The 27,997-nt window shown below is 38.7% G+C and overlaps 2 protein-coding genes and 2 long non-coding RNA genes across 4 annotated transcripts in view; 1 reads left to right on the top strand and 3 right to left on the bottom strand.

The window, feature by feature from the left end:
• LOC309488378 (uncharacterized protein) overlaps positions 1-495 on the bottom strand; it is a 55,784-nt gene extending 55,289 nt beyond the window's left edge. The window contains exon 1 of the mRNA XM_082156608.1: positions 438-495. The gene's annotated coding sequence lies outside the window, so the exon portion shown is untranslated. The remainder of the gene's footprint in view (positions 1-437) is intronic.
• Positions 445-2,959, top strand: nitr9 (novel immune-type receptor 9). The gene is made up of 4 exons (XM_082156609.1): positions 445-573; positions 671-1,015; positions 1,224-1,541; positions 1,627-2,959. The coding sequence occupies exons 1-4, from the start codon at positions 537-539 to the stop codon at positions 1,839-1,841; spliced, it is 915 nt and encodes a 304-aa protein (XP_082012735.1). The 5' UTR covers positions 445-536; the 3' UTR covers positions 1,842-2,959.
• A 2,069-nt stretch (positions 2,960-5,028) lies between these two features.
• On the bottom strand, positions 5,029-7,589 carry LOC309492287. The gene is made up of 5 exons (XR_014203504.1): positions 7,475-7,589; positions 7,224-7,376; positions 6,752-6,877; positions 6,554-6,609; positions 5,029-6,334 (listed from the first exon to the last, which is right to left on the bottom strand). It is a non-coding gene; the product is annotated as an uncharacterized lncRNA (long non-coding RNA).
• Positions 7,590-14,141: 6,552 nt separating this feature from the next.
• On the bottom strand, positions 14,142-14,698 carry LOC309493506. Its single transcript, XR_014203957.1, has 2 exons — positions 14,630-14,698; positions 14,142-14,384 (listed from the first exon to the last, which is right to left on the bottom strand). It is a non-coding gene; the product is annotated as an uncharacterized lncRNA (long non-coding RNA).
• Between the last annotated feature and the right edge of the window lie 13,299 nt (positions 14,699-27,997).

Below are 27,997 nucleotides of genomic sequence, written 5' to 3'. Positions count from 1 at the left end.
GTAATTCAGTTCTTCATTAATGTTTTAATGTAGCTTCTTAAAAGGAGCTCGATTAATATCAGACCCACCTGACAATATTGCCGAGAGATGCTTGACATTCACACATTTACACGCTGTCAGATCGCAGTTTTGATGTTGGTGGGATCAAGAAACGCTTACTTAGAACTTAAGAAGGTCAAGTTACCGCATGACCAGCAGAAAACCACAACTAGCACACTGCCTTTGTCTTTTACATTTTCTAGAAGTACTTTTCCAGAAACATACTTCTTTCAAACATATTTAAATTGTACATGTAAACAGTCTTTACTGACGGCGGCAACTGGTTTTATTCATGAGCAATTATGTCTCAGAAATAATAAATATATAATATGAAAACAAGTCTGTAGGAAAAGGTCAGTGGGGGAAAAAATCTGGTTCAGCACTTTTTTTTGACAAACACAGCACATCCGCTCACATCGTTCATTGCTTCTCTGGTGATGTTCATTTAGTCATCACTCACCTGTTTTATACTAGAAATCTGATAAATCCATCCAGATATGATCAACTTTGGAGTTTTCCTTCTCTTTCTAACTGGTGAGTTGAACTGTCTTTAATGTCAAAACTTAAATGTTTTTACTTTAGCTATTTAAGCTAAACAATTTTTGCTTGTTATTTTTCATGTTTCTTTTAGGTCTTACTGCAACACACCTGAATAACCCACCAGTGTTTGCTAAACCAGGAGAAACAATTCATTTACCTTGCGTTTACCAGAGCCAAATAGCCATGCACTTCTCATGGTACAAGCATGAACCTGGACAGAATCCCAGGCTACTCTCCACCAGTTACAAGTATGATCAAAATGCCAGGTTTTACTATAATTTTGAGAATAATTCACGCTTCTCTGTGCTGAATGAAAAGGGTGTGCATCATTTGGTGATAAGAAACATACAGATCTCAGATTCTGCAACATACTACTGTGGAAGCGCTTATTCCAACGTAATGGAATTCGTCGAAGGCACAGAGTTGATAGTTGAAGGTAATTATAGTTTTGATTACCTAGAATTTAATTGTTTTTAATATAATAGTTTAGTTATTGAAGCTATTAACTGAATGCCATGTGTGAATGCAATGTATATACATGAGTAGTCCATGATGTCTTACGTAAAACTTGCTCAGTAATGAAATACTGTATATGATTTGGTTAATATGTGTTCTTCATGAATATATTACTTTTTTTCATACAGGGTTGAAAAGCTACACTGTTGTAAAACAACACGCTTTCATTGAATCACAATCTGGAGATTCAGTGAATCTAATGTGCACAGTTTTAAATCAGAACTGTGTAGGAAACCACAGCGTGTACTGGCTCATACATGAATCAGAAGAATCTCATCCAAGAGTTATTTGGGCACATGGAACGAGTATTGATCAGTGTGATTGGATCTCTGAAGCCGGTTTTACAGCACGTAGATGCGTCTACAGCGTCTCTAAGAAGGAGCTCGGTCTGTCTGATGCTGGGACTTACTACTGCGCTGTTGCTGCATGTGGGGAGAAACATATAGGTGTGTTTTTCAAGAATTAATTGGGGGGGGGGAGTGGTACTTTTACAATGTGTTAATACTTTACCTAAAATTTTTCCTATTTCAGGTGCCAATTCCACAGAACAGATGATGACTTTTGTTCTTCTTTCCATTGTTAGAACAGTCCTTCTTTTAATCACTATTGCCACAGTTACTGTTTGGTACTGCATGAATTCAAAAAGAATGTCGAAAGAGGGCTGTTCTCCGTCTGCCATGGCTTTCCGAGATCGACGATCCCGACCAGAGGGAAGACCAGGGCCCAGTTGTTCAAAAGTAATCTGATCGGATTTCGGCTATTGGATTGAATCAAATCTTGAAAATGGGTTGGTCAAAAAAAAAAAGTCTTGATTTTGATCTGGATCAAATCGTCAGTTTGTAGTAAGACTTTTAGTAAGATTTTTGATCCAAAAAAAAAAAAATCTGGATTATCCTGATCCCAGCTGATTGTTGGAAAAATGTAATAAAACTTTAAAACTGGTAAAAACATACAACATTTATATCATGTTATATATATATACACATTTATATTTTTAATATTGCTCTTGATTAGTTTAACCGTTAAAGTAATAAGTAGACATTATACCATATCGAGCCTTTCAGTACAGTAAAGTATATCCATAAAATAATCTCCCAAACAGCTGTCAGTATCAAACAGAAATAATATATTTAATTTTAAGTGTGTTTTTTTTAATCACTGTATACATAAACTACATTGGCACAATCCTCAGGGATGAACCAGTCGAAAGTAGTTACTAACATTTGCATCCCTTATTGCATATTTGTTTTTGTTGTGAGTCACATGAGGAGCAACTGAATCCGGGACATGGTTATGGGAAGTGATTTTAATGTTCTGGCTTTCTTTTGCAAATGTTTGTGTTCCCTTAAGAAACTTTGCATTCACTCTTTCTTTTAAAGCGATTATCTTTTTTAGCGATTAAATGCAAAGTTTCTACCAAGAGAACGCAAAAGCATTCAAATATATAATTTTTCTCCCATTTCATAATTTGTTCCATCACCATGTCCCTTTAGTGCCTCCGTAGGGGTCTGATTGTTTGAAGGAAATTGAAAATGGAAGAGGATGTTTGTTGTTTTCTATCTCTTCAAATAAAGCAAAGTGACCCCACATTGACTCTTCTACCTGTTGTTCTTTACATAGTTAGCAGACTTTATTGTGAAATCTAACCGTAATTGGAGCACTGCTAATCCTGGGCCCTAATCTAACAGTCTACTGATACTTAACTCTTGTAGGTCCAGTTTTACTTATTGTCAACAGAATGTCTAATAAGGAAACCATTCAAATAAAGTGTAACCAATGTTTGTAATGTCTCCTTGTTAGAAATAAACTGTCCAATATCAAACTATATCTGTTTTTGGTTCATGGGAGCAAGACTACCCTTTCATCCTTTTATTCCATGCATGATCTCGTGCCCTGCAAATTAAGTTGAAGTTCTGAATTATGCAAAAATGAGAAATGCATACACACTCCACAGAGATTAAAATGTTCTTAAATCTGTAATGTATTCCAATACAGAGTAGGGTTTGAATAGATGTTCTTCAGAACACAAACATTTTAAAACATTGCAACCTAAAATATTAAACATAAATAGAAAGAGCATTTCAGGCCCAGAACATGTTGAACCTCGATAGTTTGTATTGTACAGGAAACATTCTCCTTATTTACTGAACATGCAAGCAAAATCTATGAGGAATTAGAAATAACCATGAGAACATATGCATTACCGTATAACAGTGCATAGAAGATGCAACAGGCATATTATTTCACATACTATAAGTCATCTGTTTAATATTGTATAAAAATATTAAAAATGACTAACTGAAAAATATCAAAACAGTGTCTTACCCAGAACAGCTATTTAGGATAATTGTGATTTATAAGCTATGTATGTATAGCGATTGTGAATATAGTTAAGCAACAAAATGGCACTTGATGTTCTAGGGAAATTACTGATATCAAATTTTTCTGTTTAAAAATGAACTGGACTCAAGTAGACTTACTTGGGTAGGGGAGGATGTCTCAATTGAGTCAGCCTTCAGGATAGAAGTGAAAGAAACTGCTTGTGATCAGACAGCTGCTTAATTGAACCCATAATAAATACAGGTAAAAATGCACATACCAACTGTTTTTTTGTTTTTATGCTGTTTGACCATGGCTATCATAATTATTACTGCAAAAAAAAACAAAAAAATGTTTGAAGACTCCAAAATGAAAGTTCCTGGATTCATAATGTTCTGTAAACACATATTGCAATGTTATTAAAGATTAAAGTGTCAGCATAACATTTGTGAACATTCAATAAAGTCAGTGCACTCAATATCACCTGTGCCAGTGATAGTCAGTTTAGTTCCTTGTCCAAAGATTATTTCTCCATCTACATTCAGAGTGTGTGGATCCTCACTGTGAAGTTGTAGACACATGTCTGTGCAGCAGCCATTATAAAATGAGCATCCATAATTCTAGACAGGGATTCTCCTGAGCTTTTCTTGTGCACAGTCCTCCATGAATTGAACTGTACATTGCAGAGTGATGTTATCACCAAGATGATCAGGTTTTAAATTGGGTTGCTGTAAAATTCTTCTTGTACTTAAACGTGTTCCTTAAAAATAAATCCAAAATATAACAATACATTTTTTAGACAATAGTGAGTTTTGCAGCATTGTAATAATACTAACCTGTTAGCATCAGAAGTGTTCCAGGACTGAAATCCAGCGCCGTCTTAATCACTCCATGATAATAAGTAGCTACATCTTCTTGTGTCATTTGGAAAATGTACAGATGATAAGTTCCATTTCCAACAGTCACACTGAGGCGCCCATCATCAAATCCTTTCCTAATAGCTGCTTGTACCACACAATGAGGTTAAAATCTTTCTTTCTTTTTTTTTTTTTTTTTCTTTTTTTTTTTTTTTGTTTGTTGAGAAAATAACTTTTCATTGTTACACCGTCTCCAATTTTTTTGCACTGGTTTTGGCTGGATAATAACATGGGCTGTGAAGTAACCTGAATTTATTTTTATTTTTTTAAGTGAACAAAAAGTGTTCAAATTAAAGTCCATAAAGTTTATTTTTGCCTACCACAAAAAGCAAGAATGATTTCACTGACAGCATGAGATTTTCTCTGCATTTTGAAGAATAAGAGGCACAGAGCACCAAAAAGAAAAGTTGTTTGAGCTGAATGGTAGACGTTGTCAGATGGCAGAGTTGCCTTTCATTAGTTTACCAACAGCCCAACCCCTCCACCCCCTCAAAGATACACCTCTGAGTAGATAATGTACATGGATGAGAGAAGCTACATTAAGTGTACATTAGCTAATGACATCAGCTGTGCCTTTTTATTCTATTGTGATAATGCATGCTAAACTAATTTACATCATTAACCTTATATTGTACAAAAGAAAAGAGGCATAGAATGTAAATTCAATAACCCATAAGAATAAAAGCTAAAAGGAAGTTAACATTTTAGGTTTTAGAACACATTTTACTTTACACACCATACATTTTTAAGAGGTGTCAAATAGACTCTGATCAATATTTAATAAAACTGATATGTTCTTTTGAGTCCTATCTCCTGGTACTGCGTATCTATAGCACAAGTTCATGCTTTCATTTTGAGTGCTATTTATATGCAGAAATGACCTTTTTAGCGTACATATGATACACAATTTTTTTTGCGTGCATATGATAAGCACTATACTTACCCAACCAATTCTACCCAACAGGTACATTTTGCACACCAGATGCACGTAAAAGATTACTTTTGCGTATAAAGAGCACGCCAAAGAAAAGCATGAACTCGTGCTGGTTAAATTATTACAATATCTCAAAGCTGAAGGGTTCAGAAAAAATAATGATGATGATTGAAAGGTTTGCTTTCTTCTGTGTCTTGCAATGGGGTCAGAAGCAAAAATGCATGTATATCTAATGAGCTGTAGAGACCCTTGTACTTGCCCACAAGAACCAAATACTAAGACAGACACATATATGTGGTTTCAGAGACAGGATGGAAAACTGAGTGGCCTATTTTTTTAAGTTTGCTCAAGTTTGTAGCTTATAAATAAAGAACAAAAAAAAAGGCCACCACAACTTTAAAACTAAATGTAAAAATGAAGAAGGCATTTGTAATGCAAAGTATTATTATTCAGTTATCCTGTTAAGAATATCTGGCCTTTATATAAACTTTTGTTTTCCTGTTTGAATGATGATCATACTCCATTCACTTTATTTATATTATCACAAAAATACAAACATTTGTTTCTAATGTTCCTGAATTACAATCTGAGCATAATCTTAAGTACATGCAACTTCCATTTTATTAAATATTGATCAGGGCCTAAGCTGGCCTAAAACAGAAATGTAATTTTAATAATAATGTTACAAAGTATATTGAAAGCATGAAAATACATATTGCAGGGGTAAAGACGTGTCTGTAATGTGTCTATAATGTATATAATAATGATAAGATCTGTTTTTTAACCATATTTGTATTTCTTTAAATCTGTAGATTAAAAATAATGCTGTAACCCCAAAATGTCTTTATAGGTTTTGTAAACAACTGTGCTGCATTTATCACTTGAAAACAAAATGAGAAGGATAAGTAATGGCTCAGCTTTCTTCAGTGATGTTCGGCACATGACATTTAAGGCTGGAGTAGATTGCATTCCTTCTCGTCTTTCTTCGCTCAATCGCTGAGTTCTCTCTACTTGTGTCGTCTTCAGGAAATTGCAGGGTTGTGTAGTTCAGGTCTAGACTAACTCGATTCTGTGAGGAGAGAAAAAGGGAAAGCATTGTAGCACAGAAACTTCATCTGCTGCGTTCCTGTAGCTCAAACAGTTCATAGCGTTAGCAGCACTAAGGTCATGGGTTCAATTTCCAGAGGATGCAGGAACTGATAAAATGTATACCTTGAATGCAATGCATTAGATTGTGTCTTACCAAAGCATTAATGTAAATGCTACAGTCATAAAACTTCTGACTTACAATAGAAGAACTGGCATCAGAGGGTGGTGTGTCTGGGGGAGATGGGTCAGAAACTCCTGAAACATATTGAAACTTGCTATATAGTTGTGGCGGGAAAGGAATACAAGGAAAATAATGGGAATAAAACAAGAAATACTGACCACAACTGAGCCTTTCAAAAAGACAACATTTAAACGTCATTACAATGTTAAAATTTACCTGCATGGAATTCACTCGTTCTTTTCAGTCTTTTACATAGAAATATGTTGACTATTCCACTCAAGAGCAAAATGAGAGTATTGAAGACAAACACCGCATGGTAAGACCAGTTTTGACCTTGATTTTCTAAAACATGCAGGAAACATTTTGGTCAGATAAATGGTGAAAAAATGCTAGCATATCAATAAAGAAACAAATAATGTCCAAAAACAAGTGAATATTAAAACAAAGTTGAATATCACTATTATTGTCAAAGCAAAGTCTGAAGATAAGCGATTTTTGAAAATAACATCACTTTAAAAATATATAATTTATGTGCAAAGTACTTTTTAATGTGTGTTGCATGGTGTATTCTTTGGACATTTTATCCTATCTAGTACAGTACATGAGGCTCTTTTATTTTCGCTTAATACGCTTAATACAAAACAGCTTTATATGCAATTTTAGTATTAATCACTGCAGTAGTTCTTACCTTTTAAAAGAAGTCTTAATCCACAATTGGTTTGGTTACTCCATGTGCATTGATAATGTAAGGGTTCTGTTGATCTTTCAATACTAAGAATGAAGTAATTATGTTCTTGTATATTATAAAAGCTTGAGACACATTTTACTACAACCGTTTCACCTACAGAGAAAAAACATGAGTGGGCCTGTTTAGATAAATATGCATGCACTACTCAATTACTGACAATGTGATATAAATTCAAAAGGAAATTAACTTACACATGTTGCGTATGAAGAGTGTCTACTAGATAGCGTCTCACTAGAGCATATGATCAGAGCTCTGAGGCTTTGAGCAGTGCCTTATATAGACCATCTTATCACCTTTCATCTGAAGAAGAGCTGTCATTAGTGTGTGAAAGTACTTTTGGTTTAACATTGTGGTGAGGCTACAACATCTTACACCTAATAAAATATATAGTCTATAGCCTAGAATGTCACTGGTGCAGTCCTCTCAAAATTATGAGTAAAATGCCATCAAACATGTCCTAAATCATAATTCTGTAAAATGCATTCAAAGAAAATACACACATTAAAACGTTTAGGAGAACGTTCAGATAAATCAACCCAAAAAGTAAGTAAGTAAGTAAAGTTTATTTGTATTGCACCTTTCACAGACAAGGAAGGGTCACAAAGTGGTGCACACTCACAGTAATAAAAATAAACAATAAAATAACAACTGTATAAGTACAAACAACTCCACAACTGTACTACCATCAGATTCCATAAAAATTCTATAACAAACAAATCAAATTGTTAGTTAAAAGCTTGTCCAAAAAGATGAGTCTTTAAGTGTTTTTTAAAAGATTCCACAGAACTCATAGTTCTCAGAGCTAAAGGGAGCGAGTTCCAGAGCTGTGGAGCCACAACACAAAAAGCACGGTGAACTCTTGTCTTAAGGCGTGTTCTGGGAAAAGTTAAAAGATCTTGGCCTGATTTATTCAAACAAGTGTACAGCACATTGCAATAGTCCAATCGTGTAGAAATAAAGGCATGAACAAGCATCTCCATCTCTTTTTTGGAAACCATAGATCTAGCAATGTTCCTGAGATGGAAAAAACAGGTGCGAACCACAGACTTAACATGACTGTTAAAACACATCGATCTGTCAAAAATGACACCCAGATTTCTCATGTCACTGCGGTCAGAGGATGATAGACCCCCAAGGGCCTGCCTAATCTTAGGGGTAATGTTGTCTGGGGCAAAAATCATCACCTCTGTTTTATCCGTATTAATTTGCAGAAAGTTCTCAGCCATCCATTTATTAATGGAGATTAAACAGTTCAGCAGAAGGGACAGTTTGTCTAGTCTGCCTGGACTAAATGAAATAAATAACTGGATGTAATCTGCATAACAATGATAAGATACTGTTTTAAAACTACTTATAATCTTTCCAAGGGGATGCATGTACAGACTGAACAGCAAGGGGCCAAGCACAGAACCTTGCGGCACACCACAGGACAAAGGAACAGAATCTGACATGAAAGATCCTGTGGACACAGAAAAACTCCTGTCAGAAAGATAGGAGGTAAAGCAATCCAGAGCGGATCCAGAAATGCCCACAAGAGAGTTAAGTCTATCAAAAAGCATGAGAGGACGTATATACCCAACCTACCTCTATCCCACAAGTGTTCCAGCATCCCTCCACCACCCCAACTCATCACTCTTAAAGTATTCCTATCCCAACAAGGGATGGGGGATTACTCTGGGTTTGGACCAAATTCTGAGCTTGTAGCCCTCCCCTCAGACAGCTCGCTAAATAGGCATACTTTTCTATATCCGATTATATGTAAGGGTGAACTCATGAAGTGCAAAACATCAGACCTATATCTGATTTAGTACCAATGCAACCTCAGTCTGAACCGTCATATCAGAATTCATGCCACAATTCTGCCCTGATGGACACCACACCGAAGATTTTACATAAGGGTAGTTCTTTGGTATGAAAGATGGCAGCAAAGTTAGTCAGTGGAGGGACGATGAACGGTTATAAAATAGTAAGTATTAAATAAGTATTAAAGGGATAGTTCACCCAAAAATGAAAATTAGCCCAATAAAGGCCTTCTGAAGCGAAGAAATGTGTTTCGTAGTGAGTGAGTCATACTAGTAAGATTGGATCTATAGTGCTCAACATATACCGCTAACATCAGGATGTAACCATTCTATCAGCCTCTGTCGTGGTGGGGGTAGTAGTGTGTAAACACATTTTTTTTCAACAATTCATATTTTCTTGGTTTTTACAAAAGTAAACTACAACCAAGTACAACAAGGTTATGACGTTTACTTTACTATTACTTTAGTTTTGTGATTTATTTACTTATTGATGAAAAAGATAATTGAAAAGGAAATCTCTCTCTCTCATCTCTTGCTCACAGTCGTCACTTAAAGAAACTGGAACTGGACTGCGGATATACAAGCAAGCAGCGGATTCATTTTGATATCTAAATTTTCACTTCATTTCAGGCGGCATGTCATTCATTGCAATATGCATGTTTAATGCTAAGCTTTTCGGGTATTGGCAGCATGCTTGTTGCTATGGCTTATGCGGGTCTCGGCAACATACTCGTTTAGGTCATCCGGGTAAGGGCAACATGCTTGTTGCTTAAGGCTTTCCGGTATTGTTGGTAACATGCTGTTGCTCAAGCTTTTCAGGTATATATATATAAAAAAAAAGTATCCAGAATTGCGCTGTCAGTTTGGTTTTGGGGGTTATTGACATATGGTTTTGTTTTGGGGGGGTTCTTGCTGCTCTCCCTGCTCTTATCCATGCTAGGCTGCATGTATGCACAGGGAGTTCTTGCCCAGAACAGAACCATAACACCAATCCAAACTGTATGCTAATTGTCAATCGTATTCAACAATAGTGGTCCTGACAGAAATCAAGCGTATCATTAGTTCTGGCAGGTCACGTTAGTCAAGCTCGCATCAGCTGACATATATAAGCTCCTTCAGTATTATCAGCAGCTATCGCGTTTCTCAGGAGCTAATTACCCTCCTCCATCCCCAGCTCCTCCTCTCATCAGTCAGGATTTGACATTCTGATTCCCCTTGAATCAGAATAAAGGCTGCATGGATGTGCAGGGTGTTCTTGCCCAGAACAGAACCATACCACCAATCCTAACTGTATGCTAATTGTCAATCGTATTCGACGATAGTGGTCCTGACAGAAGTATGTGTCAACAAATGCTCCCTCAAAGCGTCACCTAAGGGGGAATTCCCCCTATTTTCCAAAACGAAATTCCGGCCCTGATAATGTTGGACTAAACAAATTACAATACTTAGCATTCTGACATTCAGTCACATTACGTTATGTTCTCTGCATGGAGTAACATCTGGCGTCATGGAGTCACAGTTTGTACTTATTAATAAGTAAGTAAACAAATAGCATTATTAGTCATTAATTTTAGATAAGATTTGCTATCAATTTGAACATGAATTATTCTTTATTCTTATTTTTCATTTTATTATTTTACCCTGATGCAATCCCAGATGTGCACAACTGCCTTTCTTCAGCAGAACACAAACATTTTTAGAAAGAAATTCGAGTCTTTTCATGAAAATGAAAGACTGCAATCATTTGGAAAGTCCAAAAGTAATGCATGAACCTGATCAATTAATATCTTATGTAGCAAAGCAATTGGTGTATAAACAAAACAAATAAAGATTTAACAAAAAAGCTCTTCCTGTCTGCACTCAATTCATTGCGTAGCTGTACAACGTAAGTATGTTGGCATGTCCATGTGAGTAGAAAATGATGCTTTGATTGAAAACATAAGAATGAACTTCACATGAAAATTCTAATATTTCAAACGGTATCAGAGCCCTGGTCAGAAGCACTAGTTTAAAGTAGAGAATGTTTTACTTATTGATTTGTTTCTTACATTAATCACAATGCTGGAACCCATTTTCTTGCACTTGCATCCTACAGAGCTTGAATTTCCTCCAGATTAAATATATGCATTTGTGTTCGAAGAATGTCATATACACCTTGGAATGGCATCTGGGACAGTAAATAATGAGAATCTTTATTTTTGAAACTATGCTGCATTATATTTTTAAACATTATGATAACAGTTTTAAGAGGATAAAACAATGTCAAAGAGAAAAGTGTAAATTGCCAAGTCCAATGAGAGGAACTAGCGTGTAAATTAACCTTAAGAGACCAAAAAACACACACAAAAAAAAACAGCCAACACGTAACACCCACTTTGGATAGATCTGGCAAGACTCTTGTCTGACGAAAATGGTCAACACACCCAGGTCTGAGAAGATTTTTTTTTTTTGTGATCATATATAGCACATGGCAAACGATACTTATCAATAACATTGCACACACTTTTAAATTAATCAGAAAATTAACTGTTTAGTAGATGAATGTAATTAGAAACTTATTAAAGGGTTAGTTCACCCCAAAAGGGAAATTCTGTCATTAATTACTCACCCTCATGTCGGTCCAAACCCGTAAGACCTTCGTTCATCTTCGTAACACAAATTAAGATATTTTGGATTAAATTAAATTAACAGCTATTAAATTAACACTTTGAAGGCCCAGAAAGGTAGGAAAGACATCATTAAAATAGTCCATGTGACTACAGTGGTTCAACCTTAATTTTATGAAGCGACGATAATACTTTTTTGCGCGAAAGAAAAGAAAAAAGAAAAGACTTTATTCAACAATTTCTTCTCTTTCGTATCAGTCTCCGACCCGCATTCACGAAGGCACCACGGCGCATGCGTGGCCTTGTAGTCACATGGACTATTTTAACGATGTCTTTCCTACCTTTCTGGACCTTCAAAGTGTTAATTAAATAGCTGTCAATGGAGCTTGCCCTGAGCCATCGGATTTCATAAAAAATATCTTAATTTGTGTTCCGAAGATGAACAAAGGTCGTACGGGTTTGGAACGACATGAGGTTGAGTAATTAATGAAAGAATTTTAATTTTTGAGTGAACTATCCCTTTAAGTAAATAAATGAGGGTGTAGGTTTGTCACCGTTTGTCACAAAAAAATTATCAAGCAAATAAATATAACTAACAACAGGATACAAATTACTTTTTTTTTTCATGTTTTATCATCTATGGATCGCATACTCTCTTTCTCCCGCTCTTTATTCCATACAAACGCACAAAGATATAGTGCAGGCACACACTCGCACATAGACCATAAACAGAAACTTTATCAATAAAATAGTTTCAAAATTAAAAAGCATACCATTTCTTAGTTGCATAGTAATGTCGCTGTTCTTGAAGCACTTCTCTGTTAGCTCTAATGACGTTTTGAATTAGCAACTGAGGTTTGGTATCTGATAATAAGAAATACCTTGAGGTGTGGTTACTGAGGAGGAATAGGCCTAACTGACGACGAGCCGTTGAATTGCACTTCGAGTCGTGGCTGCCTGCATTACAACCTCGGATGTGCATTAATATTTTTCAAATCAGCAGCCCGTCGTCAATTATTCCCAAACCCAGAGTTATAATGTGATGGAGAACACTGACTAGTGAAATGCCTCACCCAAGAACGATCTATCTGGCTGCAAACACGCGATTCGCGCCAAGTAACGTTAGTTCAATTGAAAAAGGCGAAGTTGAGTGCAACATAGTAAAATAAAAACAAAGAAATAAAATTACCTTGAACAATTTCCTTCATAGTAGACGCAGACGGTAAAAGTTTTGAGGAGATGCCGTTGACCGCTTTCAGCAGAGCTCGTGCCTCGTGTTGTGTAAGTAGCCCCGCCCCCATGTGCTGCTTTTTTACAGCGCGAGACCGTTTTTAACAGAAACAAACCGGTTTACTGTTAAATACTGTAAATTTACTGCAAGTGCTTAATTTAATAACCATTAGCTGTAAATTTTAACGATTTAGCTGTTTATTGAAATAACAGTATTTTACTGTTGGAAACTGGCTGTAATTTTACAGCATTCTTTTACAGTTATCATTACATTTAACATTTACTTTAAGATTCAACGATAATATTGATCTGCCTGCAATGACACTATTATACAAGACCTGAACTGAGTTGGACGATGACATCACGGTTTACTTTAGAGCGGCTATATATATATATAAATGAACTAAATGAATAATTATTTTTTTTATTTTTTTTTTTACAAAAATGAAACATCACTGAACTTACTTAAGCTGGACTGTGACGCTATTTTATTCTGGAAACAAACTTTTTTGCATTATTTTCCCGTTATCTCTGTAAAGCTGCTTTGAAACAATCTGTATTGTTAATTGAGAATACAATGCTGAATAAAGTCGTAGTTTTTGTTATTTTTGGACCAAAATGTATTTTCGATGCTTCAAAAAATTCTAACTAACCCACTGATGTCACATGGACTACTTTGATGATGTCTGTATTACCTTTCTGGACATGTACAGTATACCATACATACATTTTCAATGGAGGGACAGAAAGCTCTCGGACTAAATCTAAAATATCTTAAACTGTGTTCCGAAGATGAACGGAGGTCTTACGGGCTTGGAACGACATGAGGGTGAGTCATTAATGACATAATTTTCATTTTTGGGTGAACTAACCCTTTAAAAGTGAAATATAAATAAATGTGACTTGACTTGATTACATCAATATTATTGTTGTTGTTGTGAAATGTATTTTTATTATTTTTTTTAGATATCTGAGGTGTTAGCTTTCACTACCCAAACTAAGCAGCATTTCTGTAACATGGCTCATGAAAGTAATATCATATAAAAATAAAAATCAATAACAAACAAAAAAAGATGAAAAGCAAAAGTGATTTTATTAGTAAAAGGTGGAATGAAACAGACAACATAAGGATACATTTTTTCAGTTTTTAATTTATTTAAAAATGGGGTTAAGCAAGGGAGGAAGCAGACTCCATGATTGCCATGTTCAGACAACAGCTATTTTGTAATTGCTCTACTGGATTTTAATGGATGTTATATTGTTAAATCATCATACTTTATGCATTTGCACTTTTGGATAACTACAGAAAACAGGAAAGGTCTTCCAGTAGTCCTTTGTTAGAACCTGATCTTTGAGTAGACCTCATTATGCTGGGAAACGTTGTGTTGTTTAGCTCCTCTAGAGGGCCGTGATCTACTGCTGAAACTCACAGGTGTGTAAGTCAAGGCATCTGTATCTCCAACCTGATGAAGCAAGATTTTTGCAAACAATTTGTATACATATTTTTTTAAGTTAAGTAAACTCAAGTAGCTAAACTTTAAATGAATTAAACACTGAAATGAACACTGAAAATGAAAGTAAATGGACAGGAAACATTAAAAAAAAATCAAAAAAATATACAGGTATTCAAATCGTTCATGAAAATTCTGAAATATATCATCAAATGACATCAAACTTATTGTGAATAAATAAAGTGGTGAGGATTTACCTGCTGAGTACCTTCAGATGTCTCTTGATCACAAGAACTGTTGAAACAGGCTGAAAAGAATGAATGTCAGCTTTATAGTCTTGCAAATAAAACGTACTCGGTTACTAACGTAACCTCGGTTCTCTCTAGAAGAGGGAACGAGTACTGCGTAAGTATCTTACGCTAGGGGAAAATCCCTTTTCCGCGAGATATTGAAGCCAAAATTATCCTTAATTTTGTATTATTGTAAAACGCGTTGCGGCAGCATACAGACATAGGCAAGACGGCTCGTGTGCCTATTGGCTGTTCTGCGGCAACTGCAGCAGCCTATCGAGCGAGGCCTAGCGCCCACTGCGTCACGTCCCGCCGAAACGGGCGTGGCTTAGGCCTATAAATACAGCTCGCAGGCAGCTGATATCTGTTTTTTCATCGCCGAAGCTAACCAGAGCGTGTGCATGCACGGCAAGATACGCAGTACTCGTTCCCTCTTCTAGAGAGAACCGAGGTTACGTTAGTAACCGAGTACGTTCTCTTACGAGAGGTCTCTCGTACTGCGTAAGATATCTTACGCTAGGGGACCCAATGTAAAACGCCGTGCATGCTGAGATCTGACACCAAAGACCCAAGGGCGAAAGCCCGGGGTTCATATAGTGCCTAATCACCAGGGGAACTCACAGGGAGTCCGGGAAGAGGGAGGGGCGGAGCCGCGCTCATCCACATATAGCAGCGTCCCTTAGACGCAAATTACATCATACAGACAGGGTGGAGTACGGCCTGAGCTGATGGAAAATTGTGGGTCTTATTTATTTGCCCATAAGCATTTTGCGGTCGATCAGCGGGCAGTGCTCATCGAGCAGTGCTCGGCAGACACAGTATTCTGAACCGATAGCATCAGAACAGACAGTACTGGTATATTTAGACCGACAACAGCCTGGCCTGTGAGGCGGGAACCTCTAGGTTATAAAACCTTATAAATGTAGACAGGGAGGCCCAGCCTGCCGCCATACATATATCTTGCAAGGCAATCCCACTTGACCAGGCCACGGTGTCAGAGTGCGCTCTGACACCCAACGGGCACTGCATACCCTTGGACTGAGGGAGGTCTGGGAGGATTCAGTCTCTTAGCTCCTCTAAGGAAGCGGATGACTAAATCGTTCCTTCCTATTGACTGACCAAGCGTTGTTTTTGAGAACGCTGCTATGGCCGCCACATAAACTTTGAGTGTGGAAAGGGACCTGCCCTTGTCTAACAGCTCTTGTAGGAAGGAGAGAACCTCCGTCACCCCACAGTCTGGGGGCGACACGCCACGAGCTGTGCACCAGCTGGAGAACACCGACCATTTCGAGGAATAGAGACGTCGCGTAGACGGAGCTCTAGCCTGCGTGATCGTGTTTAACACTCCGCTTGGGAGGTCAGCGGGTACCCGTTGATGGCCCAAACATGAAGGGACCACAGCTCTGGGCGCGAATGCCAAATCGAGCCCTTGGCCTGAGAGAGGAGGTGTGTTATAAAAAAAAAACTACCATCTACCATCACTGCAATATACTTGAAAAGTACAGTATACTAAGTTTTGACAACCTGATCAGGTATTCTGATATCCGTTTGGTTCATAAAATCCTTAATGATGCTGCCCCACCCCCTTTAAAAACATATGTACAGCTACGCTCTGAACTAACAAACAGAGTGTTGAGGTCTGTATCCAGGGGTGATTGCAATGTACCCAAAAGAAAGTCTGCCTTCGCTCAATCAGCCTTTTCCTATAAAGCCATCAAAGAATGGAATGGGCTTCCAGACAATCTAAAGAACAATGCAGATTTTTATAGCTTCTCACGGACAGTCAAAGACTGGCTTTTAGACCACCAGTCCTGTTCACACTAAAAGTACCAGACGGGTATCTGGCCATCAGATGATACCCTTGTGGGTACCATTTGATGGCTTTTACATGGCTTTTACACTGTATTGTGTTTTGTGTGTTATAAAAAAAAAAAAAAAAAAAAAAAAAACTGTTGCACTCCATATATTTAGCACCTTATAACATTGCAACTAGCTAATTTTGCACACAATTTGGTAATTTGCACTTTATATTTGTATATTGTACCTTCTCTGTAAACTACCTTTTTATATTGTATCAACTGTCTTTGTCATATAATTTTATTTTTTATTTTTTTTTTATATATAGGTTAATTGCCTTTACTATGTAACTTTAACTCTGTTATGTAATTTTAACTGTGTAGGACTACAGATGGAAATTAGCATAGTGCTAAATCTGGTGCAGCCATCTTTTTAATGTAACTGCACATTGTCCTGATATAAATAAACTAAACAAAACAAACTGGCACTGGCCATGGGGCAGTGCTCGCTAGCTGCATCAGAACTGGGAACCAGGGTTGGTTTTTCCAGAACGGCGCTACGAGTAGCACTGAGCATCCTTCTTCCCTGATCTGCTCTATCACCTGAGGCAGGAGAGAGACGGGAGGAAAGGCATAGAGCGGGCGGCGGGGTCATACATGAGCCAGTGCGTCCCTGCTCTTGGAGAAAAATTCCAGACAGTGAGCGTTTTCTTGAGACGCGAACAGGTCTACTTCCGCTCTGCAAAATTTCTTCCACAGCAGCTGGACTGTCTGTGGGTGTAGTATTTGGGTCCTCGTATTTGGGGACAAAAACGCGTCAGCGCGTTGTCTACTGCCAGCATTTCGAGGCAGTTTATGTGCAGAAGCTTCTCCCGTTCTGACCATTGGCCGAAGAACGGTCTGCCCTCGAGCAGCGCTCCCCATCCCGAGGTGGATGCGTCCGTAGACACCACCTTCACACTCGAGGAAGTCCCCAGGCTTACACCTGATTGGTACCAGTCGTTTGCTTTCCAAGGTTTCAGAGCTGCGATGCATTTCTGATTGACCTTGAGACGAAGCAGACCGGAAGCCCACGCTCGGCGCGGCACTCGTGCTTTCAGCCAGAACTGTAGCGGGCGCATGCGAAGCAAGCCCAGCTGAAGAACTGATGATGCTGAGGCCATGAGACCCAGCATCCTCTGAAATTTCTTAAGCGGGACAGATGCGCCGCAGCGGAAAGAGCTTGCTGCGCGCTGAATGTCTAGCACGCGCTGTGGTGACAGTCGCGCTATCATAGACAGCGAGTTCAGTTCTGTGCCCAGAAAAGATATTATCTGTCTGGGGGACAGAGAACTCTTCGCCCAATTGACTCTGAGACCCAGATTCTCGAGGTGATCGAGTAAAATGGTCCTGTGCTCTATGAGCATCGAGTGAGATTGAGCTAGAATCAGCCAATCGTCAAAGTAGTTCAATACTCGCATGCCCTGTAGCCTGAGGGGTGCGAGCGCTGCATCCATGCACATCGTAAATGTACGGGGTGCTAGGGACAAGCCGAACGGTAGGACTGTGTACTGATATGCCTGGCCCTCGAAGGCGAATCTCAAATATCGCCTGTGACGTGACGCTATCTGTATTTGAAAATACGCGTCTTTCAGATCTATTGACACAAACCAATCTCCTCTGCGAATCTGCGCGAGGATTTTTCTGGTCGTGAGCATTCTGAACTGTCGCTTTGCAAGCACTCTGTTCAGTTGCCTTAGATCTAGTATGGGTCTGAGACCCCCGTCTTTTTTCGGTACCAGGAAGTATCTGCTGTATAGCCCTCCTTCGCTCTGAGCTAGAGATAACGGCTCTATGGCCCCTTTGCTCAGTAGTTTCAAAATTTCGGCTCGAAGTAGGTGTGCTACTTCTGTTTTTACCGTGGTCTCGACGCGCGTCGCATAGCGACGAGGGCGCCGGCGAAACTGTAGCGAATAGCCTCTTTTTATAATGTCTAGCACCCACTTCGAAACCCCGGGTAGCCTCGCCCATGCATCTGCATGAATGGCTAGGGGTTGAATGCGAAGCGCGCTCTGGTCGCTCAGCGACAGAGGGGCTTCGGTGTGCTGTAACACAAGCGTCGAGCTTATGACATTCGAGGCAGAGGGCACGCTGATAACAGCGGGCAGATTGCCCGCGCTCGGCTCCTCTGCGGTGGTTAACCGAGAGGGGGAGGGCTGGGCGAGTCCCGTAGGACTTGTCATGTCTGTGTGTGGATGTGGGCGCGGGATAGCAGGCACATTTACCACACCGAGAGCATTGTCCGCCTGAGCAGAGCAAATGCACGTTGGTTTCGTTTTTACAGAAACCTCGAGACATGCAGGACGTAGTGATTGTGGGCACTGGGCAGTGGGCACATCTGCTACGTTTAATGCGCAATCGAACTGGGTCGATTTTATGTGCGCGAGCCCTGTGTGACGGGCTGTGCTTGTGTGTAGGAATGGGCACTGGACAGTGGGCATTTTGTCTACACTCATAACACCATCGGCCGTGGCCGGGACACCAGTAAAATACACTCTTTATGGGATTTATCTGGGTTGCCGTAAAAACGGCATTTGTGTGCAGGCAAGCGGGCAGTGGAACCGGCTTGTTGACTGCAAAATACACTGGAACAGTCACATTTCTTGGAACTGAACGAGCGATGAGTTTTGGTGGAAGTCCGGCCGCAGCGGGACTTGGACACCATCGTTTCCCTAGGCGTGCTAGGACGACTTCGGGGCCTTGGGCTTTACCGCAATCCTGGGCCGCGGCCCACACGGGGCGGGGCGGCGGCCAGATGAGCGAGAGCGCGGTCTCGCGCTTCGGGCCTGTCGGCGCTGCGAAAATATCCATCCAGCCGGTTGTGAGCAGGCTGTTCAGGCGTAGACCACTCGAGGCCGAGGCTCGCCGCGGCCTGTGCGAGTATACGCATCAGCTCTGACTCGATGCTAGCTCTTTCGCCTGACGGTGCGCGGACAGAGGGCGCAAGATCCACAGAGCTCGCCCAATCCTCACTGCCCGATGCCAGGAGTGAGCAGGAATCATCCGTCGGGAAGAGACACTGACGAAGCCGGTGAAGCTGGCGGGCGAACCGGCGAGCTTTGATGGGTGGGGGAAGGTTCCGGGACCCGCTGAGCATGGCGCTTTTTACGGCGCGGCACTACAGCGGGCGGTCCCCGTCGCTGAGTGTGGCTCTGCACGAGCCGCATGAAGGCATCTTTAAAAAGACGCAAGCTCTTTTAGACAGTGTGTGTCGTGGCGGCGAACACACACACAACAGAGAGTGTAAAGGATATAGGCGCCGGATAGCGCAGCAGGAAGGCGATTGAAGGCGGCGCGGCCAGCGACTTCAGTGACGACTCGTCCCGCTGCAAGTGCTTCCTCAGACGGCGCGGCTTCTCTCCGGATCCAGCGATGCGTGTGCTTCGCTGAAGAGATGAAAAATCAGATATCAGCTGCCTGCGAGCTGTATTTATAGGCCTAAGCCACGCCCGTTTCGGTGGGACGTGACGCAGTGGGCGTGAAGCACCCTCATTGGGTCTGACGTCACGCTAGGCCTCGCTCGATAGGCTGCTGCAGTTGCCGCAGAACAGCCAATAGGCACACGAGCCGTCTTGCCTATGTCTGTATGCTGCCGCAACGCGTTTTACAATAATACAAAATTAAGGATAATTTTTTGGCTTCAATATCTCGCAGAAAAGGGATTTTCCCCTAGCGTAAGATACTTACGCAGTACGAGAGACCTCTCGTAAGAGAACTAAGAATCTGGTTCAAAACTAGTCTGAAAACATTTAGATATGATAGATGATCTGCCTTGGTCTTTACATCGCACAGCCACAAGTAAGATTATTATAATCATAGAAATGATGTTTGACGAGGCCAGTATAAGAAACAAAGGAGTTGCTGTCGAATCGCTGTCTACAGGAAAACATTTATTTATGTTTCACCAGACTTTATATTAAAAATCAAAATATGTTGCAAAATCTTATTGGATGTCATTTTTGATAACTTGAAAACTTAAGCTTGGACCAGCAAATGACACAGTATTACTTGTGCTTTTTTTTCTAAATCTCTAGTTTTTTTTTATTATAAAAAACTTTTTGAGTGATACAGTAGTGTACTGTACATGGTAAGTCAACAAACATTCATAATTTTACAAAATTCATAAAAAAAATTTTTTACTGCCATGATAAATCATTATAAATGCTATTATTATTTAGATACACATTGGAAATATTAACTGTAAGTCACTTAATAGGGCTTAACACTTTACCAGTTTTGAATTCCAGATGAGTTCCATTTCCAAACACTATCTTACAGTAGTAAGTACCAGCATCAGAAAGGCTGAGGTTCCTCTTTGCGAGGGTGTAAATGCAGATCTGTGAGGTAGAGTCATCCTCACAGCCCTCTTCATGCTGTTTCTTCATATCTCCATCAGCATAAATGATGGCAGGATGAGATTCATCTGCAGCCTCTCTGAACCAGTATACATGATGTCCTCCTGCACATTTCTCATCCACCGTTTGGACTCTACACACCAGGGTAATGTTGTTTCCAATGTAAGCTTCATCTGAAATAGCCTCCTGAAGAACCGTTGTTGCGGTGTGTTCTTCTTTAAAGCAAAACCAAAAGTATTTTATTGCATTGTACTTTTATAACTTATAGTCTCTTATAACTTATAGTCTTTTTGCATGATTATCACCTTTACATATTAATTAAATCTGTTTCTGGTATTATATAATGAAAGGCAACAACGTACCATGAAGCATCAAAAATGTTCCAGGTCCAAAATACAGTTCTCCCAACGTTACCACACCACAAAAGTATGTTGCTATATCTTCCTTTTTAGTCAAATAAATATGTAAATGATAAATTCCTTTTGCTATTGTTACTTTAAAACGGCCATCAGTATTTCCATAAAAAAAATCAACATCTGTCATGTAAATGTACGTTTTTGAAATGTCTTGAAGTTTCATTCCTATCCCCTGCTTGTACCACATCATATTGTTAAAATCTGTATTGGGTAAGTAGCACTCAATAGTGACATCATCACCCAGTTTAGAGGTTTGCAAACGTTTTGGCTGCTCAATGTTGTGTGCCCCAATGCAACCTGAAGACAAAAAGTAGTAAAGATGTGTTATACAATGTTTCATTTAAATTCCACGTATGCTCAAACATTTTCCCTGTGACTTTCCTGATGCTATTTTACAATTGTAAAGCTTAAAATAATGTAAGTGACCCTGGGGAAAAACAAACTGATTTAAATGTGTTTAAAACCACTCCAGCTCTAGTGAGGGGGTGTTACTTGACCTGTGCAGAAGAGTTGCTAGGCTGTATGGGCTGAGCGGAGCTTGATCAGGGTTGTTTTCTAAATCTAAATCTCTTTTTATTTTTAATTTGATACAGTTTTTAATTACATTTACGCAATAAGTAGAGCTGGAGTGTGTCCTTGTCCATGGTGCTGAATCATGCCAACTGGGTTTAGGGCTTCAGAAAAACGGTGCTTTAATAGTTACCATTTATTGATGAGCACAATTTTATTGTTCAATAACAGAAAGTAAGATCAAGACTGAAGCTGAAATGTAATGTTGTAAATTCAAATCACACTAACGATATCCTGAAATAGACCAACATAATGGAACAATATGAACTACATCTCTCAATGCACATCAGTGGGCCTTAAAGTCACTACGAAATACAACTTGACAATTCTTTTTTGTTTTATGTAATATAAACAGTGTTTATTATAAAGGATTTATTTGTGCACTTTATATTTTTTATGAAGATATTAAACAATAAAAAGCCAACTGAAATTAGTCATTTGTTGTTGTTCTTTATAATTAACTCATTTAAGAGTATGTACAACACCAAAATTAATATCTTATAGTTTAATCATGATGTAATCTTTTCATGTCACATTCAGGGAATCCACACAAGTCGTCTTTGATCATGTGAATCACTCTAAACAGCAAGTATGTGATTGCTTTTTGTATTTTAGGTTCAAAACAATATTACTTTAATTTAACATGTTCTTACTAAGAAATACTTGACCCTATAGTACTTCTCACAATTATATAAAACATTTTTTTTTTTTAAGCATCAAAGGTGTGCATTTTAAGTGATACATGTAGATGCTTTTTAGGGTTAATTGGATTTATGCATGTTCTATTGTTAGCACAGACACAGGACGTCAATTCACCTTCACTAAAAAAAAATATATATATACAGTATATATATATATATATATATGTCTAAACATAAGATTTATGTATTTGAATTGCATATAAAATTCCCATCTATTTGGATCACATAGTTTTAACATAAACCAATTAATAATCTGAATTTGATTCATATTTTTCAGTCATATATAAATGAAACCGATAAGATTTATGTAATTGTATTAATAAACTGAATGTGATTCATATTTGTCAGTCATATGTAAATGAAACGGGTAAGATTTATGTAATAGTACACAGTCTGTGTTGGCTTTAGTTGGGCTCTTGACCCTTGACTCTTTAATATAATTTTTTTTTTTTTTTATGGCTGCTTGTTTATAAAGCACATTTGTTGTAAAAAGCCAAGAGAAAATGAGATCAGGTGATGTTGGCTGTTTATTGATGATGATGATGATGACGTCATCATCATGTAATTGCCTGATTCCCTGATCTTATTCGGTGTCTAATGCTTTGATTATATAGGACTTGTGATTTTAATATTGTTTTATTCATAATAGAAGCCATTTGATTCTATAGCATGAGATCTAGCAGTGTTGTTTATCAAATAATATGCTTGGTTTAAAAAATATATATATTTTGTGCACAAAAACCTTTCATCTATGGCATTACTTAGATGCACACAAACAGCATATGAATCTCAACAATGGTGACAATCAAACGAAATATCCAGATAATCTGATAAACTCATAAAACAAGCTACAAAAAATCCAGCTGCGTAATTTATTAATGCAATTACAATACAATGCAATTTATTAATTACAATTACATGATGATGATGTCATCATCATCATCAATAAACAGCCAACATCACCTGGGGCCCGTTGTTCGTATACGTCGCTAACTCGGTTAGCTGGATTTGATTGTTGGCGATTTGGCATGATCTTGGATTGTTTGGTTCTTCGACGCTCATCCTGGACTTGCTGTCATAGCAACAGGTGCGCAAACTTGAACCTGCTCGGGAGCAGGCTTATTTCATGTTAACAGGATTAGATCCCGGTTTTATAAGCGAAGGTGATACGGGAAGTCCAGCGCAGCGCGATAGTGCACTTTCTGAGATATATATTTTTTCTCGTGACTCGTGAGATTGTCGTTTACATTATTAATTTGTTGGAAACGCACATTTATTTGCGACTTGTCGGAGTCGGGCTTTAACTACAGCACAAACTGTTTGCATTGCCCTAAGATTATTTGCGAGTGGCTCTTTCCTTTACACTATTGGAGAAGCGGAGAACTTGATGGAAAGTGCTGTCTGTTGTGTTATTCGGAGTTTACCTGGCGCTTTTAGGTCTAAAAAACAGTTTTAGGGTTTTTTGTGGCATTTCCAAGCCACTTAAGACCCAATGTTGTAAAGCAGTTTTTTTTTTTTTTTTTTTTTGGCTATCATCATTTTTTATGAAGATCATGCAATCATGACCATGCCGATTACAGTATATGTCACTCAGGCTTCACTAACGTGATTGGTACCATAGACCAGTGGTTCTCAACTCCAGTCCTTGGGACCCGCTGCTCTGCACATTTTGTATGTCTCTCTTATCTGACACACTCAAATCAGTTCATGGAGTCTCTCCTGACGAGCTGATGATCTGGTACAGGTGTGTTAAATAAGGGAGACATACAAAATGTGCAGAGCAGCGGGTCCCGAGGACTGGAGTTGAGAACCACTGCCATAGACTATAGACCATAGACCATAGACTGCCATCAAGGCCTCAATGAAGGGGATTATGTGAACAGAAAGGGGGTTCACAATGTAAATGTGCAGCCCAGTCACTATTGTGATTCTTAATATTCCAGATTAGTAATATTATATCAAATTAAAAAAAGGCAGTTGACTAAAATCTTCCATATCACAAATGTGAAAGCAAAATGGCCAGGATCTGTGCATGACTTAAGCATTTTCAGAGATTCACATTTATGCACATTATTTGAAAGTGTTAAGAAAAGTTCCACAATTAAAGGGATAGTTCACTTTGAAATTAAATGTTGGTATGTTTTAGCTTACCTCAAGGGCATCCAAGATGTAGGTGTCTTTTTTTCCGCAGTAGTTTCAATTTTGATATTTTTAGGTCAAACCGTTCTTGTCTGTCAGTCATATAATGCAGGTCTATGGTCACCACCTCAAAGAGCATGCACAGAGTCCAAATTAAAACAATTCCCCGTCGTCCAAATTAAACAATTCCCCATCGTAAGTACACATTGATGGCCTAAGACACGAAACGAGCGGTTTGTGTGAGAAAACTAACAGTATTTATATTGTTTTTACCTCTTTGTACACAGCCACGTCCAAGGCTACGTTCCCACTGCAGGCTGAAACGACCCAATTCCGATTTTTTTGCCCCTATGCGACCTGTATCTGATCTTTTCATGACAGTCTGAACGACACAGATCCGATCTTTTCAAATGCAACCCAGGCCACTTGGGTATGTGGTCCCAAATCCGATACATATCCGATCTTTTGAAATGCGACTTCAGTCTGAACGGCCAGCGGCTGCTGTCTGGCTCTTGTGTAACGGTCGCTGCGCGCGCTCGTGTGTGTGTGTGTGTGTGTGTGTGTGTGAGAGAATCACAGTTAAAGTTTAGCTACTTCCGCAAACAACAAGTGACGTCGTTGACCGTTGAGTACTCTTCTGCGCATGCGGGTCACTTCTGGGTCATTTCACGTTCACACAGGAGATCACAAAAGGTCGCATTTAATTGGAAATGTGAACGGCCTTGCAAAAAAATCGAATTAAAAAAAAAAATCGGAATTGAGCATTAAGCCCTGCAGTGTGAACGTAGCCCAAATGATCTGAGAGCGCAGGCGGGTATAGATATATACAATAGAAGTCGCCTTGGCTACTGCAGTTCATTGGAACGAAACCGTAGCCAAGGCGACTTCTATTGTATATATCTATACCCACCCGCGCTCTCAGATCACTTGGACGTGGCTGTGTACAAGAGGTAAAAACGATATAAATACTGTTCGTTTTCTCACACAAACCACTCGTTTCGTGTCTTAGGCCATCAATGTGTACTTACGATGGGGGAATTGTTTAATTTGGACAATGGGGAATTGTTTTAATTTGGACTCTGTGCATGCTCTTTGAGGTGGTGACCATCGACCTGCATTATATGACTGACAGACAAGAACGGTTTGACCTAAAAATATCAAAATTGAAACTACTGCGGAAAAAAAGACACCTACATCTTGGATGCCCTTGAGGTAAGCTAAAATATACCAAAATTTTATTTCAAAGTGAACTATCCCTTTAAATATCAAGCTCACTGTATTACATACACTTATGCTGATAACAGAACTGCATTTTTTCATAGGTGATTATGAATGTTCCTGCCTGCAGACAGGTGTTTTATGACCCCATTCCCTGACCCAAACCAGTTGCAATGCAGCTCTAGCCATGGACAAGGGCACACAATGAAATGAACTTTGGCTAACTAAAGGGAAGATTTCAGTGTCTGAAAAGTCTGAGAGTTGCACACCTGACAGGGCCTGTGACATTGGTGCATGTGCCATATTACACAACATTGCCAAAAAATAAAAATAAAACACTTTTCATTAAATGTTTAATAAAAGACAAATATGCTTAGTTCCTTGAGTTTCATTTCAATTGTTCTTTGTAAAGAAAAGCCAGTGTTCAAATGCCTGCAACAAGAGATATTAGACACATGCCTCATGCAACAAATAAAAAGGAAAAGTTGGCTATACACTGCCCACCTGTAGGCCTATGTCTCCTCTGTCTGTACAGACTCTTCTGTAGGCCTTTCTGTAGATGTGGAATCCTGCAACTTATATTGCAGCCATAAAGCATACAAGTATAAATTAAGTAAAGTTATTTATGCACTTGCAGGTAGGCTAGTTCCTCAATATGACCGTTATCTGAGAGGATTTATTCACTGTCCAGTGCAATGGAAACAAATGGACATTGCAAAGTCTTATACTTTCTTTCCTCTGGAAAGTTAGAAAATGTCCACTTACTGCACATATTTCAGCCACCACTTTCTTGGGAACAGATACAAGTGTTGGTGTATTATGTAAAAGTGCACAAAAGAGGAAAACACAATGTTATTACAATGAACTACACTCAGGAAAAATGTGATCAATAACTCATGGCAAAATATTTTTTACATTAACATAAGTTTATCAGTTTTCACTTACACAAGTCAAAGCAATTCATCATTACTCAAGATTTAACAGTTGAAATGACTATACGGCCTTAATTTAATGCAGCAAAAAATATTTTACAGTGTAGGCTACTAAGATCTTTTCTTCTTTTTTCTCAGCCTTTTTCTTGGTTTGCTTTTATAAACAGACAACCATTTATTTAACACTGCCTTTTATAAAAGAGACTATAATATAACAAAAAATTACCATTATGTAGAATATTTTTGTACTTCACTTTTATTTGTTCCCATGTTCTAGTGTGGTGACTCTGACATTACAATGAACAAAGTAATTATGCAATTATTAAAATACAAATATATAGGCTAATAAGTGATAAAAACATCTAACATGGCCACATCTAACGGATTTAAATTGTCTGCTACTTTTTGCCAGCCCTCTCTCCTGGCTTTTGCAGACTTTTAGGTGTTCCCTGGCGTTTTGATTAAACATTAAAATTCCGAATTAACTTCGACTATTAGTTCTTCCTCTGCTGAGGAGAAAAACTGTGCGCGCTCTTTGGCCACGCTGAGCAGCCAATAGCAGCGTTGCTGATCAATGTTTCTATTATCGATAAATATCCCCTTTTAACCCAGCGCATGAACACGCAATTATCTCAGATAACTCAATCCAGCTATACTAATCATATCCGGCAAGTGTGTTCGAAGAACCGAGTTAACCAGATCATGATTAATACGATGATATCATCTTGGATGTGTCATTTGATCTCGGATGTAATAAGCAACGTACGAAGAACGAGCCCCGGATCTCATTATCTCTTGGCTTTTTTGCTACAACAAATGTGCTTTATAAACACACAATTACAGCAGCCAGAGAACATTTTATATTAAAGAGTCAAGGGTCAAGAGCCCAACTAAAGCAAACACAGACCACCATCATGGTGACTTAAAATACAAGTATTGATTTCATTACAAAGGAAATTAAAGCTGCAGTCAGTAACTTTGTGTCAAAAATTATCCAAAATAATAAATAAATAAAAAACATAACCAGCCAGTGTTCAAAACTATCTGCTTGCCTTAGCTCGATTCAAATCGGCTAGCTTTTAATAATGATTTTAATTCCAGTGGTACTGGTGGATTTCCGCGGGAAATTCGAGCATGTCTTTGCGTCATTACGTCACATCTGTCCACAT

Source organism: Leuciscus leuciscus (assembly GCF_965113295.1).
Source record: "Leuciscus leuciscus genome assembly, chromosome: 2".
Lineage (NCBI taxonomy): Eukaryota > Metazoa > Chordata > Actinopteri > Cypriniformes > Leuciscidae > Leuciscus > Leuciscus leuciscus.
The sequence above is the reverse complement of the archived record's forward strand: the minus strand, read 5'-3'. Positions and strand labels throughout refer to the sequence as shown.

What these genes read in the sequence shown, in the direction of transcription:
- nitr9 (XM_082156609.1), top strand. Translation starts at nt 537, where the DNA reads ATGATCAACTTTGGAGTTTTCCTTCTCTTTCTAACTG. An exon ending in CACAGAGTTGATAGTTGAAG is followed by an intron (nt 1,016 to 1,223) that starts GTAATTATAGTT and finishes TTTTTCATACAG; the next exon opens with GGTTGAAAAGCTACACTGTT. An exon ending in ATGTGGGGAGAAACATATAG is followed by an intron (nt 1,542 to 1,626) that starts GTGTGTTTTTCA and finishes TTCCTATTTCAG; the next exon opens with GTGCCAATTCCACAGAACAG.